This window comes from Lynx canadensis, chromosome A1 (genome assembly GCF_007474595.2).
Source record: "Lynx canadensis isolate LIC74 chromosome A1, mLynCan4.pri.v2, whole genome shotgun sequence".
In the NCBI taxonomy this organism is placed as follows: Eukaryota; Metazoa; Chordata; class Mammalia; order Carnivora; family Felidae; genus Lynx; species Lynx canadensis.
This window is the reverse complement of record NC_044303.2, coordinates 72,409,572-72,431,051: the sequence shown is the minus strand read 5'-3', so window position 1 is coordinate 72,431,051 and position 21,480 is coordinate 72,409,572. Positions and strand designations below refer to the sequence as shown.

Genomic DNA, 21,480 nt, shown 5'->3' with positions numbered 1-21,480 from the left:
TTAAGACCATAAAACTCTTGGGGTGCCTGGGTGGCTCAGTCAGTTGGGTGTCCAACTTCGGCTCAGGTCATGATCTCACAGCTCATGGGTTCGAGCCCCGCGTCGGGATCTGTGCTGACGGCTCAGAGCCTGGAGCCTGCTTTGGATTCTGTGTCTCCCTCTCTCTCTGCCCCTCCCCTGCTCACACTCTGTGTGTGTCTCTCTCTCTCAAAAATAAACATTAAAATTTTTTTTAAAAGACCATAAAACTCTTAAATACTTAAGTATTATTTGAGGCTGTTGTAAACAGTTTTAGCAACAAGTTCAGAACACATTTTCTTAGATTTCAAACTCCTACATAATGTTATATGTAAATAGGATATTTTGTTAAGAATTTTTTAAAAAAGCATATGCCAGGCAGATAATTAATGTCTTTTGAAAAACAATTAACTACTCCAAGGAATTCTAGTATTCATTTTGAAACATGGAAACTACTGAAGCCAGAATTTAAAAAAATGGAAAATCCATGCCAATTTTTGGATATCACACTTACAAATTGCATAAAAACAACAGGATCCAATTGCTGAAGAATTTCTTCTGTGGTTACTTTACAAGCAAACAAATAAACAAACACATTAGTAGATTTGTCATAAATTTAAATAATTGTAGAAAGACACATTTCTTCACTTAGTAAAAAAATAATTATTACACATTTACTATGCATTAGTTAAGATTCTTCAGAGAAATAGAACCAATAGGATGTTTATATAGGAAGCAATGAGATTTATTTTAAAGAATTGGCATATGTGATTATGGCGACTAGCAAGACCCACATTTCAGAGCAAGCCAGCAAGCTGGAAATTTCAGAATGAGCTGTTGTTGCGGTCTTGAGTCCAAAAGTAGTTTGGAGGCTGAATTCTTTTCAGAGGATCTCAGTATTTTTCCTTAAGGCCTTTAACTGATTAGATGAGGCCCACCCATATTATGTTGGATAATCTGCTCTACTCAGAGTCTACTGATTTAAATGTTAATTGCATTGGATGTTCTTTCCTGCTTTGTCAAAGATGAGTTGGCCATATGTTTGTGGGTCTAGTTCTGGGGTTTCTATTCTATTCCATTGGTCTGTGTGTCTGTTTTTGTGCCAATACCATGCTGTCTTGATGATGACAGCTTTGTAGTAGAGGCTAAAGTCTGGGATTGTGATGCCTCCTGCTTTGGTCTTCTTCTTCAAAATTCCTTTGGCTATTCGGGGCCTTTTGTGGTTCCATATGAATTTTAGGATTGCTTGTTCTAGTTTCGAGAAGAATGCTGGTGCAATTTTGATTGGGATTGCATTGAATGTGTAGATAGCTTTGGGTAGTATTGACATTTTGACAATATTTATTTGTCCAATCCATGAGCAGGGAATGTCTTTCCATTTCTTTAAATCTTCTTCAATTGCCTCTTTAACAAATGGTGCTGGGAGAACTGGACAGCAACATGCAGAAGGTTGAAACTAGACCACTTTCTCACACCATTTACAAAAATAAACTCAAAATGGATAAAGGACCTAAATGTGAGACAGGAAACCATCAGAACCTTAGAGGAGAAAGCAGGAAAAGACCTCTCTGACCTCAGCCGTAGCAATCTCTTACTCGACACATCCCCAAAGGCAAGGGAATTAAAAGCAAAAGTGAATTACTGGGACCTTATGAAGATAAAAAGCTTCTGCACAGCAAAGGAAACAACCAACAAAACTAAAAGGCAACCAACGGAATGGGAAAAGATATTTGCAAATGACATATCGGACAAAGGGCTAGTATCTAAAATCTATAAAGAGCTCACCAAACTCCACACCCGAAAAACAAATAACCCAGTGAAGAAATGGGCAGAAAACATGAATAGACACTTCTCTAAAGAAGACATCCAGATGGCCAACAGGCACATGAAAAGATGTTCAGCGTCGCTCCTTATCAGGGAAATACAAATCAAAACCACACTCAGGTATCACCTCACGCCAGTCAGAGTGGCCAAAATGAACAAATCAGGAGACTATAGATGCTGGAGAGGATGTGGAGAAACGGGAACCCTCTTGCACTGTTGGTGGGAATGCAAATTGGTGCAGCCGCTCTGGAAAGCAGTGTGGAGGTTCCTCAGAAAATTAAAAATAGACCTACCCTATGACCCAGCAATAGCACTGCTAGGAATCTACCCAAGGGATACAGGAGTACTGATGCATAGGGGCACTTGTACCCCAATGTTCATAGCAGCACTCTCAACAATAGCCAAATTATGGAAAGAGCCTAAATGTCCATCAACTGATGAATGGATAAAGAAATTGTGGTTTATATACACAATGGAATACTACGTGGCAATGAGAAAAAATGAAATATGGCCTTTTGTAGCAACTTGGATGGAACTGGAGAGTGTGATGCTAAGTGAAATAAGCCATACAGAGAAAGACAGATACCATATGGTTTCACTCTTATGTGGATCCTGAGAAACTTAACAGGAACTCATGGGGGAGGGGAAGGAAAAAAAAAAAAAAAAAAAAAAGGACGTTAGAGTGGGAGAGAGCCAAAGCATAAGAGACTGTTAAAAACTGAGAACAAACTGAGGGTTGATGGGGGGTGGGAGGGAGGGGCGGGTGGGTGATGGGTATTGAGGAGGGCACCTTTTGGGATGAGCACTGGGTGTTGTATGGAAACCAATTTGTCAATAAACTTCATATAAAAAAAAAAATAAAATAAAATTACACACAATTACAAAAAAAAAAAAAAAAAAAAAAAAAAAAAATAAATGTTAATTGCATCTTAAAAAATACCTTCACAGCAACCTCTAGATGGTGTTTGACCAAACAACTGGGCACCATAGTGTAGCCAAATTCACTCATAAATTTAACCATCAAACTACATGTCAGGAACTGTGTGGACTTGGAGGTTATACTGGGGAACAGTCGAGTTTGGGAGACACCCAACGAACAGCTGACCACTCAAACATGAATTACACACTTCCCAAGTGCCAGAAATGAAAAGTGTGGGTACTTTGAGAAATTATAGCAGAGAAGCCTAACCCAGCCTGAGGGACTTGAAGAGGCTCCCCTGAGAAAGTGACATTCAGGCTGGGGCCTAAAAAGTGAAAAATGGGTTAACCAAGCAGAGATGGGAGGAGAGGTTTCCAAGCAGAGGAAAAAGTCCTAAAGTAGAAGGAGCACACCAAGAGCTGAGATAAGACCACCATGTTGGGTACTGGGCCATTTGAAAGGGGAGAAGCCAGATCCCTTGGATCTTCTAGATGAGATTTGCCATGGACAGGCTTCAGGTAAGACCAAGATTATGAAAAGCCTGTCTGTATGTTCTGTGGCTAACGGATTGGAAGGGTTAAGAGTGCTGCAGGATGACCAGTTCGGGGACTAGATGGTGGTGCAGGTAGAGGTGAAGATGGTGAGAGTTGAATGAGCTCAAAAGATATTTTGGCAGATATTTAGGGCCACATGATGATTAGTTATGGGAGTTAAAGGAAAAGTAGACATCAAGGAGATTGCGCACTCTCAAGCTTGCTCAGCACTGTGGATGAAGGTCTCATGGTGCTGCTTGTCATGAAGGGATGTTGGCAAAGGAGTCTGGGCTCAGTAAGGGGAGTAGAGTTGGAGGCACTTGGGGCGTAGCCAGGTGGAGACATCTAATAGGTAGTTGGACATGTAACTCTGAGAGTCTACAAGACACCTAGGATGAGAGAACTGCAACTATGAGAATGGATTTGTCTGCACAGGGAGAGACTATCATAAAAAAAGAGAGGAGGCCAAAGACCGAGCTCAGAGCAACTCAGAACTGAGGGCCAGTTCCAGAAGGAGAATGATCTGAGAGACAGGGAAAAAACTAGCATCGTCCAAGTCAGCAACTGTTGCATCTCTCTCTCTCTCTCTCTCTCTCTCTCTCTCTCTCTCCCCCCCCCCCCCCCACTAACCACAACTGGGAAAGTTTTTCTCTTTTTAAGGACTCATGTGATTAGGTCAGGCTCACCCAGATAATCCAGGATAATCAACCAAATTCAAGCTTTTTAGCCTTGTTCACATCTGTAACCTTAATTCTATTTGCCATGTAACCCAACATATTCACGTGTTCGGACATAAGAATGTGCACACCTTGAGGGGGACGTTGTTCTGCCCACCATCAAAACAAGTATGTGCAGTGCTATCAGAAGCCGCAGGAGACAGAAACTGAAAATGGTCCAGCTGGATGTGACACATGGAAATAAACAAGAGCAAGTCTAGTGGACTCGGGATCATGCAAAATAGGCTAAAAAATTAAATTAGGGGGCTTAGAAATTGATAATTTTTTTCAAGAAATCCAACTGTGAATAAGAAATGCAGGTCTTGAAACCCACTTAAGCATGAGTGAATATTAGGACTGGAAGACTCATTGTCTATATTTAGAGTTTGGCTGGTTGTAGCAAGAATTCTACCCTCCCTAATTCCAGAAAGCCTCTTTTTGTATCGTGAATATCTGATGGAAAATGAACAAGGAAATAATTAACGTTAACAAATAAAAATAAAACTTAGAAGATTCTTGCTAACGGTGACAATGAAACAACTATACATTCTGAAACTCCCAATGTTTATTTCCACTTTTAAAAAGAGTAATTATCATGTGGTTTTAGATACATGAGTTCCAGGGCAATTAATCATCTAATAAATGTGTCTCTAACAAGCATTTGCTAATAGCTTGATGTTGGCAAAAATAATGTGTTTCAAATCTGCTGCCTCTGAAGCCAAAAGATTTCAACATAATATCTGGGCTGGTGAGGGTTGTGCTTGAAATGAGAATCAGTGTTAATATGAAAGAAAAAAATAAATGGAATACAAAAGGAGAAAACTGCTCTAATACTTATAAATCAGTAATAGTTAACAGTTATTGGGTGAGTAACTGATTCCCAGTGCTATTCTGGGAGTTGAATATTAACTCGTTGAAACATAAGACGCTCCCACCAGTTGGTGTGAACGCTATCCCCGTTTTACAAATATGGAAACTGAGGCAGCACACAACAAGACTAGGGTTCCAGTCTAATCTTGTCCAATCCAATCAGGCTATCAATAGCAATCGAGAACAGCTAACACTTACTGTCTACCAAGTACCTGTTTTAAGTACCTTACAGACTAAGTCATTACATTTTTGCCGCAGCCCTGTGAGATAGGCATCTCCCTGCCATCTCCTGAGGAAGAAACTGAGGCACAGATAGGTAAATTATTAATTTCGATGGGCTTCCCTCTCTGAACTTCACCTTAACCTTCCTTAAGTTAGGAATTAGGTGATCTATGCAGTTTCTTTCAGCTGCCCAGTGCTGTCAGTATCACATGCCTGAGTTCCTTCTGTTCTTTTGACAAGTCTTTTAACGTTTATTTACTTTTGAGACAGAGAGAGACAGAGCATGAACGGGGGAGGGTCAGAGAAAGAGAGGGAGACACAGAATCTGAAACAGATTCCAGGCTCTGAGCTGTCAGCACAGAGCCCGACGCGGGGCACGAACTCACGAACCGCGAGATCATGACCTGAGCCGAAGTCGGACACTTAGCCAACTGAGCCACCCAGACGCCCCTCTTTTGACAAATCTTTATTATGTTTTTACATATGTTTTGTTTGCTACATTTTATTATTGTAATGATTACTAAATATTTATAATAAGCATTTATTGAGCATTATTATTATTGTTGAGCATTTATTTATTGTGACATGCTAGGTGCTAAGTTGAGTGCATTCCTTGGTTTACTTTACTTAACCTTCACACAGGCTTTGCTTTTAATTATGGCTACTCTCCCTAACTGACAGATGAACAAACTGAGCTTAGAAACATTTAGAACTTTATTCAAGTCACACAACTAATAATTGGGAGACCTTGGGATCAAACCCAGAAAACCTACTCTGAAACTTAAGTCCCCTTAACACTTAGCTCTAATGTGTGGTGTCCACATCAGAAACATAGTCAGGTCAGACTTAAGCAAAGATGAATAGTTGGTCTACATATAAAAATATGAAATAGGGTGAAGTAAGTGATATGTCTACCCAAAATCATATCTCTCAGACATAACCAAGTAGTAATTTCCACAATGAGAACTTTCCCTTGGGTTTTCTGTGTGGGGTCCAAAGGAGCCCATGCCATATACCAGAGGGCACAATTATTTCAACACTTATTCCCTGACAGTGGACAGATTATCTCCTGGCAGCTAATAGAATCTGAAGGAATGCACTTGGGGTGTCTGAAATGCAGGTGAGGATTTTAGAGCTTTGTTTACAACTGAGACAGAGCTGGTGAGGTGTCAGCAGGTCTCAGGTATGTATGTGCAAACCTGTGAATTGTGTGTGTGCACAGTGACCTCAAGCAGGGAAGGGATTGCAGAGTGTTGAGTGTCAGACTCTAGAGAAAATGCATTATACACAGGGAGGGAACCAGCCAATTGAATATAAGAAGGTATTAAAGAAGAAATATGACCCAAAACATCTGCCTCAATTTGGCTGTAAGCTGAGGGCTAAGACTGTCCTGAGGTCCATCCCCACTTAGGAAATGCTTACAAACATCGAGGTAGTGGGAAATGACTTGTAATAAAATCATGGATTTAGAAGGCTTGTGAAATCGTCTAGCCTAAACTTTGGCCAGGGCACAAGCCATGTGAATTGTCTCAGAGAGCAGCTATCCAGGGCCTATTTTAAAGGTCAGCCCAGAATGAGATTCCACAATCACCATTCCAGTGATGACCCATACTTGCTCCCAAGAAAGCTATTACTTATCTAAATCCTCATACATCAATTTAATCTCCACCTTGCCCTCCAGAACAATGAAACAGGGATGTATTACCATCCACCTAAAAGACCTTCATGTTCCTGGAGCTATCATCAAATCACCCTATAATCTCTCTCTTTCCAACACCATTCCATTGGTTCCTTCAATCCCACGTTATTTGTCTGGATTCCTTTCTCAACTGCACATCTGCCAACACAGAAGAAGACTGAGTGTCATTTATGCGACTCATAGGATGACATCCTATGATCGTCATCATTTACTGTTTGGTTAGAAGTAGGCAAGTAAAATTTGTGCCCACAGTAGGGTAAGTATTTGGTGAACAACAAGGAAGCCCCAAGCAGGTTAACATTCCTTGAAAATTCACAGCAGATTTCTTTCCTTTGCTTATCTGGGTCTTGGTCCTTAATGACCAAAACAATAATAGTAATAGTATTCTTATATAGAGCTATTGTGAGGACAAATCAGGGATCATTTGAGAATGTCTCACTATGTCATTAATGCTATGAACACCCTTCATGAATCATGAATCTTACATCTGGGTCCCTATACAACAGCTAATAGTGAAGGGTGATTACATTATTCGTTTTAATCAACATTTACAATTGTCCAAATTGGCTAACCTTTTCATAATTTGTTCACAGAAATGTAACCTGGAATAGCTTAGCTATCCCAGATACACATTGCTCACCAGAGCTGGAGGAAGGCTACCAGTGCCCCCCGGGATTTAAATGCATGGACCTCGAAGACCTGGGACTTAGCAGGCAAGAGCTGGGCTACAGTGGCTTTAATGAGATAGGTCTGTCTTACCACTAAAACACATTTTCAGTTTCTGTTTTAAAATGTTTATGAAATGGAGAGAATACTTGTTTAACTGATGTTTGCTGTTGAGACTGGCTATAGCATTTAAGAAACACAACTACAGATTTTAATGCTCTTCTTGGGTTGTGATACAGTCTGCCTTACAGTCTGTAAAGACAGTCTGCTTGTATGGATATTCATCAGTGTCTGTAGAGGGTTCAGTATTCCTTATTTTAGAGTATTTTGATTCCTAATTACAGCACTTAAAACTGTTTGTTGAGCAAGGTTCAGGGCTTGTTGACTGAAAGATAAGCAGGGTTGGATTTTGTTCCACTTGTAACTGTGAACCAGTAGGCAAGGTAAGTCTTAAATAACTGAAGTAGTAGTCATTGATGAGTGCATGAAAACTGGAAAGTAATCCTGGAATGGAAGATAGCTAATGAAATACTTAATGAATATGCATCAACTATATAATAGACATATGGGAAATGATGATATGCTCAAATGTATACATTTATCTGTGGCTTGTGCTATTAAGTCCTGAAATGTGCCATTGTATACAGTAATGAAATTACTTAACATCTGCCATTTAGTTTATATCATTGCATTTATTACCATTTCATGCAAGGGGTGCATGTTTCATTATTGAGACAAACAAAAACCTAAGCATTCTAAACAATTATTTTATGCTTTGAGAACTTGTCTTAGCTCAGGCTGCCATGACAAAATACCATAGACTGGGTAGCATAAATAACATCACTTCATTTCTCCATTTCCCTCTAGTCTGGAGCCTGGAAGTCCAAGGTCAGGGTGCCAGCATGGTCGGTTCTGGTGAAGCCCCTCTCTTTGGTTCACACATGGGTGTCTTCTCGCTGTATTCTTATTTGGTGGTGAGAATAGGGAAAGAGAGAGAGAAAGAGACAGTGAGTAGGAAGAAAGGAAGAAGAGGGAGAGGGAGAAAGCTCTCTGACCTCTTCTTGTAAGGGAAAAAAATCCCATCATGAGAGCCCCACCCTCATGATCTCATCTAAATTGAATTAACTTTCCAAAGGCCCCATTTCCTAACACCATCCCATCGCAGTGGGGGTTAGGACTTCAGCATATGAATTTGGGGTGGAAGCAACACAAACGTTCAGTCCATAAGGGAATTGTTATCGGAATCATTTGGAAACAACAACAACAACAACAACAACAACAATTTTCCCTTCAAGTTTCAAGGCCCAGGTGCATTTAAGAGAGTTCTAGACACTTTTACCCAGGACCTAAGAGAATCTCAGTGTTTAACAGTGTGGTGGTTGTGCTTCTTTGGAAGCCAAATCTACTTCCTGACTTTTGGTGCGGTTTCATAACTCCACGAGCAGCTGTACAATGCGGGGTGTCATGGCCAGGCAAGAGAGCGTGAGCTCCTGTCAACCCTGGATTGCCACTGCTATAGACACAGCCAATCAGTCTTTATACATCAGGAAAAGTAGCTGATAAATCTTCCTCTCACCCTGGTGTTCCATCACAGCAGCCCACAGATGGTGTTATGTGGGATGGCATAATGAACTCTGGGCTGGGTGCTGGAATTTCAGAGAGAATATGTGAAGATCTTGCACTGATTGAGGAATACTCTTCTGCTGTCTGAACTAAAAAACCATAAGGCTAAAGCCTTTAGATAGAGTATAATAGTGAACTTGGGCTGAAAGCCACAAATGGTTGGTAGTTTTAAAACAGTGAGTTTTGCAAATAACGTTCCTGAATTTGTATTCTTATGTTTTTAATATGCCCTCAGAGTGTATTTCCAGCATTGTGTTTAGATGGGTAATCGTTCACCCCTTTGGCCAATGGTACACTTTCCTACGTCACCAAATTTAGAAGCCAGCAGATGTGAAGGCATTTCGATTTGCTGTACTCTCTTCAACTTATCTGGCTTTGGAATCAATCTTATATCCTTCCCCTGGATATAAGGACTTTTACAGATTATGCTGATGACTTTCAGGGATGAGCAGGAAATCACAGGCGTGGTTTGGGAGATGGGATGTATATTTTGGGTAAGCCGCGTGGACCCAGTTCCAGGAATCCTGACCCCTTGGGCACAGCTAGAATGGGCTCATCAGAGCCTCTAACTCTTTAAAGGGCTAACTGGGTGTGCCCGTGTCTTGATGGAGGGTGGCCAGCATTCAGTAGTTAGACTCTCCTTGCACAAAAATCTCTATTCCTATAGAATCATATTGCTAAATCAAATCACTTCCTGGCCATTTTGAATGCAGCAATTGTGCCTAAACTCAGAATACTGAATTATAGTCAAGCTGATTCAGCTTTTTTCGCTGTGACTTACAATGACTTCAACCACTGTGCAGTACTCTCTTTGAGAAGGCAAGCTTTCTCACAGAGCGTATTGGCTTCAGAAGCCTGATTCTAGGAGAGAACTGCCCCGGGGGCAGCAGGCCTCCACTAAGGCAATAATCTTACTGTTTATTTGCACATTTATCTCCCAAGGATTTAAGCTCCTTGAAAACAGGAAGTACATCTTTTCATCTCCATGCCTTCAGGGCCTGGCACAAGGCCGAGCTCTATAAATATTTACTAATGGACTGAACAAAGTATATGTCCTTTTGAATTTGATGGTAACCAGTCATGTTTGTGTTAGGATATAGAGCCATAATAGAGAATTAAATTGTTTTCTTGTTGTTCTTTCCCCTGGTTTTGTCTGCTTTTGTTGGCAGTATTCATTATTCCTCATGACTTGCTTTTCTATACAAGCTTAATTTGGTCTGTTTGCTTCTTTTTCTCAAATGATGCTTGAGTTCAACACCACTGTATGACTAATGGTTACATAATGAAATGTTGACTTTGTACTGTAACCCAAAAAGTTTAAAATGGTCGCTATACCTTGGACTGAAATTGCTAACTAACTTTCTGATATTATGCATCTTTGTAGATACACAAATTGTGATATTTTAGATCATCTCAAAGGTTTTACGGAAACAAAATAAAATTTTCCTCCAAAATGAGGAAAAGAAATTATTTTACTAGGCACACATGATCATCTCTTTTTGCATGCAGTTGAATTTAAAACAATTAGGTGATTTATTGTGCATATAAATTTGGTCAATGTACTTTATATGTAAGTAAGCATGATTAATTAAAAAGGAGCACATTTCCTCTTCTTACTAATCAAATTGTCATATAATACATTGAATTTCAACTCATTTATAACATTTCATTTATAAGTAGCTTCATGTCTCGTTAAAATTGATGATGTTGAAAAACTCACTTTTTAAAATACATGAAAAGCCAGTCATTAAAGTAGAAAATTTATAAAGAGCTTCAACTGTAAAATTGTAAAGACACCCTTGCATCTCTAAAGTCATCAAATATCAAGAAGACTGAGAAATAGAAATGCAGTTTCCATATTTAAGGACTCTGAAAACCTGGCACTAATAAACCACACATCAGAAGACCAGGTGTCTAACAGATTACTTCCTGAAAGGATTCTGGCAACTGAGGATCTCAGGCAGAGCCAGCAGAATGCTGACATTCTCAAATAAAGAATATTCCCAGAGGAGCAGAGTAGTTCTCTGTTTGAGTCAGGACATCAGTGTGTGGCTGACCATGGGAACTTTCTGGGACTCCATGTGACATCTCAAAGTGGAGGCTCTCGTTCCTGCAAGCATTTAGTAGAGAAATAAAGAAGACGAGGTCCTCAGTCTGGGGGAGGGGCCCGATGCTGCTGCTCCGTGTCGATGAAGACAAGGGCCCAATCTGGCTGTCCCTTAAGATGACATGGGGAGGGGCGCCTGGGTGGCGCAGTCGGTTGGGCGTCCGACTTCAGCCAGGTCACGATCTCGCGTTCCGTGAGTTCGAGCCCCGCGTCGGGCTCTGGGCTGATGGCTCAGAGCCTGGAGCCTGTTTCCGATTCTGTGTCTCCCTCTCTCTCTGCCCCTCGCCCGTTCATGCTCTGTCTCCCTCTGTCCCAAAAAATAAATAAACGTTGAAAAAAAAATTAAAAAAAAAAAAAAAAAGATGACATGGGGAGGCTTTTAAAACATAACACTTCTCAAGCACCACTCTCAGCCCAGTTAAATGAAAACCTTGGGATGATCCAAGGCATAGATGGTTTTTAGAAGCGCGGCGTGTGTTCTAAATGTTCATGCACCGTTGTGAACACTTGGACTGAAGCAGCACTGATACACCCACACACACCTGTCTTAGAAAAACTTCCTTTCTCTCCTGCCTGACAAATACCTGATCCTCTGAAAGTGATTTCACAGATGAGGAACGATCAAAAAGAATGAGGACCATATCTATAAAAATGCACATTTAGGTATGTGTAAAACTGAAAAAAAAATCCAAGAGATATAATTTTTAAAAATTGCAGAAAAAGGCGACCTAAATATATGGATTTAAAGGGTACAGCTGTCGCAGTAAATGATCATAGAACAATCAATGCTGAGGCATTTCTTACTAAAGTTGCTGGAATTCAGAGCTAAAGAAAGCATCCCATGCGCATCCAGAAAAAAATGATCAAGTCAGTTCTTTTTCTTTTTTTCCCAAGCAATACTCAAACAAGTGTAGCTCCGGGAGGAACCCAGGGCCTCCAGTCAGTTCTAAGGGAAGCCATCGTTGAGAACTGAAACTTTGTCAGGACTCAAGTCCAGGATACAAGGACACAGGGCTTACAAAGTCCTCAGAGAAAGAACGTGTCAAACTAGTTTCGGTTACCATTGAAGAAACAAGAACTCAGAGACTGCATTTTCCATTAATCCTTCTTGAAGACATTCGGCCAATCAAGAATGACAGGTCGTGAGCCTAGTCTCTAGTATCTACTCAGTGTAAAAACAAAGCTAATACAATTTCAGGATTTACAGAATATATAAATATTACAAATTATGGCTGTGTAGAAGAGATGAGAAGAAAATCCAGGGAGGCAGTGTAGTGATGTTAGTGTCCTTATACTCAGCAATAAGAAATATATCGTCTTATGCTACATATGACTTATGTAATGGAGGTATATGTGTAGTTGAACAAGAATGAATTACAAAGTAAAAAATAACTACTTTAGAAAAAATTCACAATCAAAATAATGGCCCTGGGGTTTGGATCACAGCTCTACTACATACTAGTATGGTGACCTCGGAGAAGTAATTAACCTCTTTGTGCCTCAATATCCCCATCTGTAAGGTGGGATAAAGGATAGACCTCCCTTACAGGGTTGATGTGAGAAGGGACTGAAACACAGCACTTAGAACACTTAGCACAGAGTGAGCCAGAAATTAGAGCTGCATTGACAAAACAGGAATGCACCTCTGTGGTATTTGAGAAAAAAAGGCAACTTGTTTTTAAGTTTATTTATTTTGAGAGAGAATGAGTGAGCAGAGGAGGGGCAGAGAGAGAGACAGAGACAGAGACAGAGACAGAGACAGAGAGTCCCAACCAGGCTCCACACTCCCAGCGCAGAGCCTGACATGGGGGTCAGTTTCACGAACCATGAGATCATGACCTGAGCCGAAATCAAGAGTTGGTTGCTTAACCGACTGAGCCACCCAGGCACCCCAAAAAAGGCAGCTTTAATAAGAGAGGGGAGAACACAATGCTTTCAGATTAACACAGCCATGGTTTATATTACTCCCTTCTGCCTGTAGTAGTTTGCTATTCAGATTGTTCAGGATTTTAGAGCAAGTGGGGAGACTAGTGTTCACCTTGCACTATGTCCCTGTTAACTGATATCGTGCATTTTCTCTCTCTCTAATCAATGTACAAAATTCCAGAGGGCCAAGTTTTGATGGCGTTTGGTCTTCATTAATCAATTATTATTCTCTTGTTATCCTCAGAAATATCCTTCCTTTGTGCTTCCTCTTTAGGAACTTATCCATATTTAGCCTAGGCCATTGAATTTTCTATAGTTTCATTACGCCTTACACCTATAGTTTTATTTATCCCTATGCATTTGAATTTGTGACCCTGGACTGGGCCACTCCCTGTCCTTTAGCAGAGTGCCAACAGGCCCTCCTTCCATAGACCTCAAAAAAGCATCCTTTGGCTCACTGAGCCAGAAGCCACAGCCGTGCTATTTCCTGCATGGTCCCCAGCACTCAGTGGTTTACTTTCTGTCCTCCCATAAATCCCTGTACCAATGTTGACTGAAATGGTGGTGGTTTTTCTGTCCCTTTTTTTCATTCAAATACCCTTCCATCTTTATTTCTGGGTCCCTTTTTTACAACCCATTCTTAGAACCCTCAACTAGTACATCGTCTGTAGGATGTTAACCTAGGCACTTGAGACATCACATACTCCCCACATTCCAGACCTATTGAGGAATATACATTATTGGAAGGACATATTTATTTATTTTTTAAATGTTTATTTATTTTTTAGAGACAGAGAGAGACAGCACAAGCAGGAGAGGGGCAGAGAGAGAGGGAGACCCAGAATCCGAAGCAGGCTCCAGGCTCCAAGCTGTCAGCACAGAGCCCCAATGCAGGGCTCAAACCCACAAACTGTGAGATCATGACCTGAGCCGAAGTCGAACACTTGACCAACTGAGCCACGCAGGCGCCCCTGGAAGGACATAGTTAGAGGTCACAGAATCTGTTTAGCAAACATTCACATTTTGTGATTGCAGTGAGTGTGGGGAAGTCGGGAGCCAGCACACGGTGAAAAGGTTTGGGGACAGGTGACACCCAAAAACTCTACCGTAGAGGTGAAACCAAAACACCACATCAGCTTACCCTGTTTGGAAAATGTGCCCTGCTTCCATGTTCCGAGTGTTCGCCCCACCTTCAGCCTCTCTGTTCCTCTGTGTTACCACATGCTTGTCAACATGTGGGGAATCAATCTGAGACACTGTGGTTTTCTGTAATGGCACTGAAAATGAAACTAGAGGAATTTTGAGCTGGAAAAGATAGTAGTCATTTGGTTCACCCACACAGTTTTACAGAGAGGGCAACTGAGCCTCAGAGTGAATAAGGTCAGAGTTCTAGAGAATTCCCCATTGAAACAGGGAGAGTCTCACTTCTTGTGACTCACATACTCCCACTAAAACTTACTTTATCCCTCAAACTTTTTACATTGCAGATCAGTATTTCATTAAGAATAAAAGTGAAAAAAAAAACCTTGCAAAGCTTAGTTATATTCTTAATATTATAGTAGAAGTTTAGTATCACTCACCTTTGGTAGGATGCTGGTACAGAAGATAACTATTCAAACAGATGTGATATGCCAGTTGGGAAAAAAGCAACAGCAAATCTATCACACGTGGGAAGGAAATCACAGCAAATGCCATTAAACTGGCAATTTACTTGTCATGATCTTTCAAAAGATGTAAGAAATTGGGTATAGCAGATGAGTACAGATCTATTCAGGTTTGAACTCTCCATTCATTGTACAGTCAGGTAAAAACAAAACATGTTCAGAATTTTTTGTTGTGTTTTTTTAAATATATTTTTACTTATTTCTTTAATTTTTTGAACTAATGTTCTTTGAACTAATTTTAGACTCACATAAAAAAAAAGTTACAAAATAGTACAGAGAGTTCCTATAGACACATCACCAGGTTCCCAGAATGGTAACTTCTTATACAACTGTATTACATTATCACTGCTAAGACATTAGCATAACACAATGCTATTAACTATGGTGCACATCCCATTACCTTTCATAGTTGATCCACTGATGATCTTCTTCTATCTCAAAATCCTACCCAGGACGTCACATCGTACTTAGTCATTAACTCTCTAATCTCTCCTAATCTGTAAATTTGTCAGCTTTGCCTTTACAGTCTTGACACTTTTCAGAAGCACTGGTCAGTCATTTTGTAGAATGTTTCCCAGTTTGGTTCTACCTGATGTTTTCTCATAATTGGAATGAAGTTCTGATCAGACTATTTACATGATGTCTGGCTTCTAAAAGAGAAGAGAAGTTGTCCACTTTAACTTATTTATTTATTTTAATTTTTTATTATGTAAATTTGAAGGGATCCAGCTTTATAATTCAATGTTTATATGCACCAAAGCGACCAAAACCTGGGTAGCTATGATAGAAGAACCCAGTAAATGACATATAAAATTCATCCTGACAAGTCATTTAGGTAGTAAATAGATATCAGGCATTTTTTGTTGTTGTCATTAGCCTTCAAAATCATAAGAACAAAACACAAAAGCCCAAATTTGTAAAAATCCGGATAAACTAAACTTGATTGAGACAGTTTATATCAGACAGAGGAAGTCCATAAGCAAGATCAGACTATAAACAGAACGTTCTGAAAATAATAAAAAAAAAACCATTTGAATTATATATGCTTTTAATGCTACCTGGACTGCATGAGGTGACTGCTTCCCCTACGCCTTCTGTACAATAAAGCACACACTGTGGTCTTATGTGACTAGCTGCCCACAATCTTCATTATTGCAATTACTGTCATTACTTATCACAAGTACTCATTTATCAATTACTTATGTATCTCTAGCACTAGGTAAAAGATTTTCTATTCATTGTGTTTTTCATCCTCCCAATAAATCCATAAGGTGTCATTATGCCAAATTGATAAGTGAGGAGAATGAGATGAGAAAGAGCTGATTCGCCCAAAGTCACCTGCAGGCCACAGTTGGGAGCCAAGTCTTGCTGCCCATGTGCTGAGGTCAAAGCCTGTGTTCTGGAACTGCAGACTCTGAGTTAGCTGTGAAGTTGGCCATGGGTAACCACCATTCCCCGTGGCTTGTCAGGACAGCTGGCTCATCAGAGGGTCTCATGATGATAAAGGAGGGGACATGTCCTCCAGGGCAACAACCCACCAGACATGCTGCCTTCTCCTCCCACCACCATGTCTTTGGGACAGAGGGACAAGGGTGAAGGAGGCCCACTGGAAACAGGGCCACTCAGGGCTGGTCTCTGACTTTGCATCTAGCCTCCTGCATATTTTGTGACAGGGTCAGTGCATGATAAGTGTGAGTTTTATGTAAGAATTAAAGTATGAAAGAATATACATGGGAGGCAGTGCAGTTTTACAAGATAATTTATTGAGCTATCAACATTTGGGAAAGGATTCAAAGCAATGGCAGCAAAAATCAGTAAATATGCTTTTGATACAAAAAGAGATAGTAGACATTTAGGCTAGAGATGTGGGAGAGAACACTGAAACCAAGCAAAAATATGTTATTTGGTATAAGGCAGTGAGGTTCACACTGATCTGAGCGAAATTCAAAATTCGACCACATTGTGACTTATGTGCGTAGTATATGTAATTTATAGCTACGTGCATTAATTTCTTCTGCATATGTGAATATCCTTTCTCTTTCCCTTTGAGATACAGATATTTAATTTTGCTTTCTACGTACTACAAATTAACCAACAGGTTTCTTTAAGGTGATTTTGCAGATGCATATTAATTAATTCCTTTATTAGATATATGACATAAGAAGCATTTACCTTATTAGACCTTTCTGTTAATAAAATCATAAAACTTATATGCCTTCCTTACAATGTTAGGTAGGAAAACTATAGGTCATCAGCATCACAGAAGTTAAGATGTACATTTGGGATACATATATAAATTTAAGGTGATGACTTATCTTTGAAAAATTTTTTGATGATAAATTAATGAACCTTTAGAGAAAATGAAGAAAATTAAAGCAGGGTGGCTATCACCTGCCAGATTCTCATATACTCCCGAGTCACTTCTAAAGAAGGCTATTATGGGTACTGGAATTGGAGACTGGTATTTTTTTTTTCCAATGGGAAATACATTTTAGCCGTTACCCACTATGTGGTATTTTCCTTATTTGACTTTGGGTGGTATTGACTATACTGTACAGGCTCAGCACCCTGCATGAGTCATAAATCAGTTTTATTTAATATTGATGAGAAACAGCATCAGTGGTTATTTTCATCACTGGTAGTGTTCCGTGCTCGAAACTACCCCATATCTTGCTGAAATGGAATTGCCCATAAAGCCACCTACACAGGTCTAATGTTTCAGTTCTAATACAGGATTTGCTTTACTTTAAAATTCCCCCTATGTTTTTTTTCTATTGGCATTCTATTACTTTTATTATTTGTCTTCTATTGCATCTGATATTAAATATGTCCATAAAATAAGATGAAAGAAAATTACTTTCACTCAAATCACAGTAGATGTAAATTGAACTTTGCTGATGACGCTATTAAAAATTGATTCATAGGTTTAAACGATGTTAAACTGTATTTCATGTTGCAGCATGTGGTGTCAGAAGGAAACTTTACAAATGAGTAGAAAATAGGAAGTTATTATGTATCTATAACTGTGATTTATTGCAGAATGTACATTTTTATTGCAGTTGCAAAAAAGCCACCATAAAGACTAATTTGTAAAATATGTAATTGAGATTTATAATACTTTGTGGAAAAGCACGGAAGGCTTATTTTCCCTGCATTAATCTTTGTGTTCAGCATTGCTCCCGGAATTACTTATCGATTTTTATGAAAACACATAGAGAAGAGAGAACTAGGGCAACAGCATTCGACCACAAGTGCTTACCCGAGTCTATGCCAATTCTAGACTTGCTCTTTGAAGGAATTCCTTTGTCATGGGACAAGGAAGTCCTGACTGTATTTTTGTTAAATAGAGGACAAGATCATGAGGCTTCAACAAGGAGAATAGTTGTGAAAACCTTTGGTCAAATACAGGGGCTTCATCCCTGGGTCCAGGCATCAGCAAATGCCCTCAGGTTGCACGTAGAAGTGTGTGCCTGAGGGTTTCTAAAGGCAATAAGTCTTTGGGCTTCATTAGATTCTCAAACAGGGTCACAAACTTACTTAAACTGAAATTAGATATGCAGATATTATTCAGAATATTAGGAAAAATGGGAGTCTAAAGGTAGCAAATGCAGAGTGATTTTTAAAAAGGATATCCACTAGGGGCGCCTGGGGGACTCAGGCGGTTGAGCTTCAGACTCCTGATTTCAGCTCAGGTTATGATCCCAGAGTCCTGGGATTGAGCCCTGCATCCCGTTCCACGCTGAATGCAGACCTTGTTTGGGATGCTCTATCTTCCTCTGTCCCTCTCCTGCTTTCTCTATTTCCCTTGAAAGAAAGAAAGAAGGAAGGAAGGAAGGAAGGAAGGAAGGAAGGAAGGAAGGAAGGAAGGAAAAGAAAGAAGAAAGAAAGGAAGAAAGAAGGAAGGAAGGAAGAGAAAGAAAGAGAAAGAAAAAAAGAAAGAAAGGAAAGAGGAAGGGAGGGAGGAAGGAAGGAAGGAAGGAAGGAAGGAAGGAAGGAAGGAAGGAAGAAAGAAGATTATGCACTGCCTGGTGTCTAGCAGGTGTTGGGGAGTTCTTGTTGAATGGATTAGAAAAAACAGCTGCTGGAGTGACTTGCCATTGGACAGTGAAAGAAGGAATTTTAAAAGTGGATTTTGAGGGCATAAATGATTTTTTTTTCATATTATAAATAGAAGACAATACTCCTTGGAAATATCTAGTGGTTTCCAAGAAATTAGCATGTTCATAGTTACATTTTAAATATTTATAGATTATAGGGACACCTGGGTGGCTCAGTTGGTTAAGCATCTGACTTCGGCTCCCATCATGATCTCACGGTCCGTGGGTTCAAGCCCGCATTGGGCTCTGTGCTGACAGCTAAGAGTCTGGAGCCTGCTTTGGATTCTGTCTCCCTCTCAGTCTCAACAATAAATAAAAATTTAAAAAATAAAAAATATTTTTAGATTATAAAAATCATACTTCAAATAGCATACGAGGTTTAAAGAAAGTAATGAATTCTGCCATATGTAAATCCCTCCCTTCCTTTCTCCTTTCCTTTCTTCCTGCCTTCTTTCATCTTTATCAGTTTTGTGGTATTTAGTAAAATGCTTTTAACTGTTTCCCTGCTAACAGACGTTTAAGCTGTCCCCAGTCATTGACTACAGTAAGTAATTTTGTGTTGAATAAATGCTCACGCACACATACACTCATATATCTTGTGTGTGTGTGCAGTATTCTTTAAAATAGATTCCTAGGACGATTTCTAGGTTGAAGGGTATGCACATTTTTTAACATAATAAACAAATAATGTTGTGTTTCTCAAAAAGATTTTAAGAATTCATCGTCCTGCTTTTTTTGTGTGAGAGTGAATTTTAGAAAGTATAAGGTATTCTCTTTTGATATGCAAAGATACTGAAGTAAAAAAAAATATGTAACAGAGACCATATTGTATTTTGTGCTCTTCTGAACACCAGCAGCCCATTTCCTTTTCCTCGCATTCCTTCCTCCTCTTTTCCCTGGCATGCCTCCTCCTACCAATACCTGACCCACTCTCTAGGGCCTCAGTGCATGTGGCTTCCCATACAGCACCCTTGTCGCCTTCTGTCTGAACTGTGACAGAGCTGGTCTGTGAAAGTTAATGCTTCTTTCTGTTTGGTTCCCACTGTCTGATGTACATGTATGTGTGTGTGTATCTGTGTGTCTGCGTGTGTTTTATCCTCTTCTTCCCAATGAGCTCATTAGACCCCAGGTGCCTTGAGTAGGAACAAAGCTTCCTGTGCTTCTCGTGATGCGTTTTCTAACTCTCAGTGAGCTCCTTATATACTTGAAGACTGGTTGATCGCATGTGGGAGAATTTTATATTAGATACATTGCCTTTTTAAATCATTATTCCGTGGAAACTTCATGAGGGAAAATTTAAATAAAATTCAGATACAACTCTTGCCTTTTAAGTTCATTCTCTGTTTGAAATTAAATGGCGTCTGCCTTATGGCAGGTATTCACATGAAACAAATGTGAACAGACTAGCACAGAAGTCTTGTGTTGACGGTCAAGGAAACTCTCTCTGCTGGTAACAGCAGTCAGTGGAACATAATTCCCTTGACATTCTGTGAAATTAAATTAATCTCACCAACTAATCAGTTGGACCAAAAAGGAATAATGTCTTGTAGGGAAGCACCATGCAGCTCTTCCCTCAAGGCCAATGAGGCCATAGGAAAGCCGACTCCTACCTCCCTTGAGGTTGCATGTTCTAATACATGAGCCCTGCTTAGCAAAACTGTGCTGACAAGGAGCATGGCCTCCTCCTCGGAGGAGAAAGCTCTCTGGCCCTCGAAAATGGACTTCTAACCTGAGCCACACAGGGCTGTGAGAAAGAAGATGGCATCCACCCTGAGGGGGCACTGGACTGTGGAGACAAGGAGTCTCTTCCCTCTCTTCCCCTTTATGCTCCTGGACCCCTCAGCTCCCACACGCATAGGCCTTGCGATTCCTATACTGAATTCCTATACTGAAGATACTAACACATACTAAATATGCTAAGATAAAGGATACCAAATGAGAATGAAACAATTATACTAACATAAGTTGCAAATGCCTAATAAATATCAGTGGCCAGTATTAAAACAAAGATAACTGCCACAATTAGTATTACAAAGGTTATTATTGATCAGATTTATTTCTAGATAATAAGGAAAGAGTAACATTTTTTTCATGAAAAAATTCCCATTTTCATGAAAGTATGAGAATTTTTAGATAATAGGGGAAACGTTCTTATTTAAATAGCAAAAAGATGTTTTCATAAATAATGTACTCAACAAATATTTGTTATACGTTTACTCTATGCCAGGCATACAGGGCCTGAAATAAAATGATGTAAGTCAATGTAACCAAGTTCCTTCCCCCAAACGGAGATGTTAAAATAAAATAAATGAAGGTGAAGTAAAGTCAGAAAAAAGGGCTGATCCTTAACTGGGGTAAGTTTTGCAGCTATGGGCCAGGTACAGGAAGGAGCTCATGCCCCAGTGTGTGTATGCCCACACATCCCTTTAAAACTTTTTTGAGTATGAGTACAAGCAAACCAACCATGAATACTCCAATTTGCTACAAGTCCTATTTCCTCCCACTTGCCTTGTATTCAGCATTTCTCACGTTTATACAATCTGTCTAACCTCTGAGACAAATGCTTTTGTTCTGTCTGATCATCGAAAATGCTGGC

General features: G+C 39.8%; 1 protein-coding gene across 1 annotated transcript in view; it reads left to right on the top strand.

The window, feature by feature from the left end:
• Positions 1 to 21,480, top strand: part of NALCN (sodium leak channel, non-selective) — a 308,773-nt gene that overhangs the window by 29,551 nt on the left and 257,742 nt on the right. Inside the window, 1 exon segment of the mRNA XM_032592429.1 lies at positions 7,395 to 7,549. Coding sequence (XP_032448320.1) covers positions 7,395 to 7,549 — 155 coding nt within the window.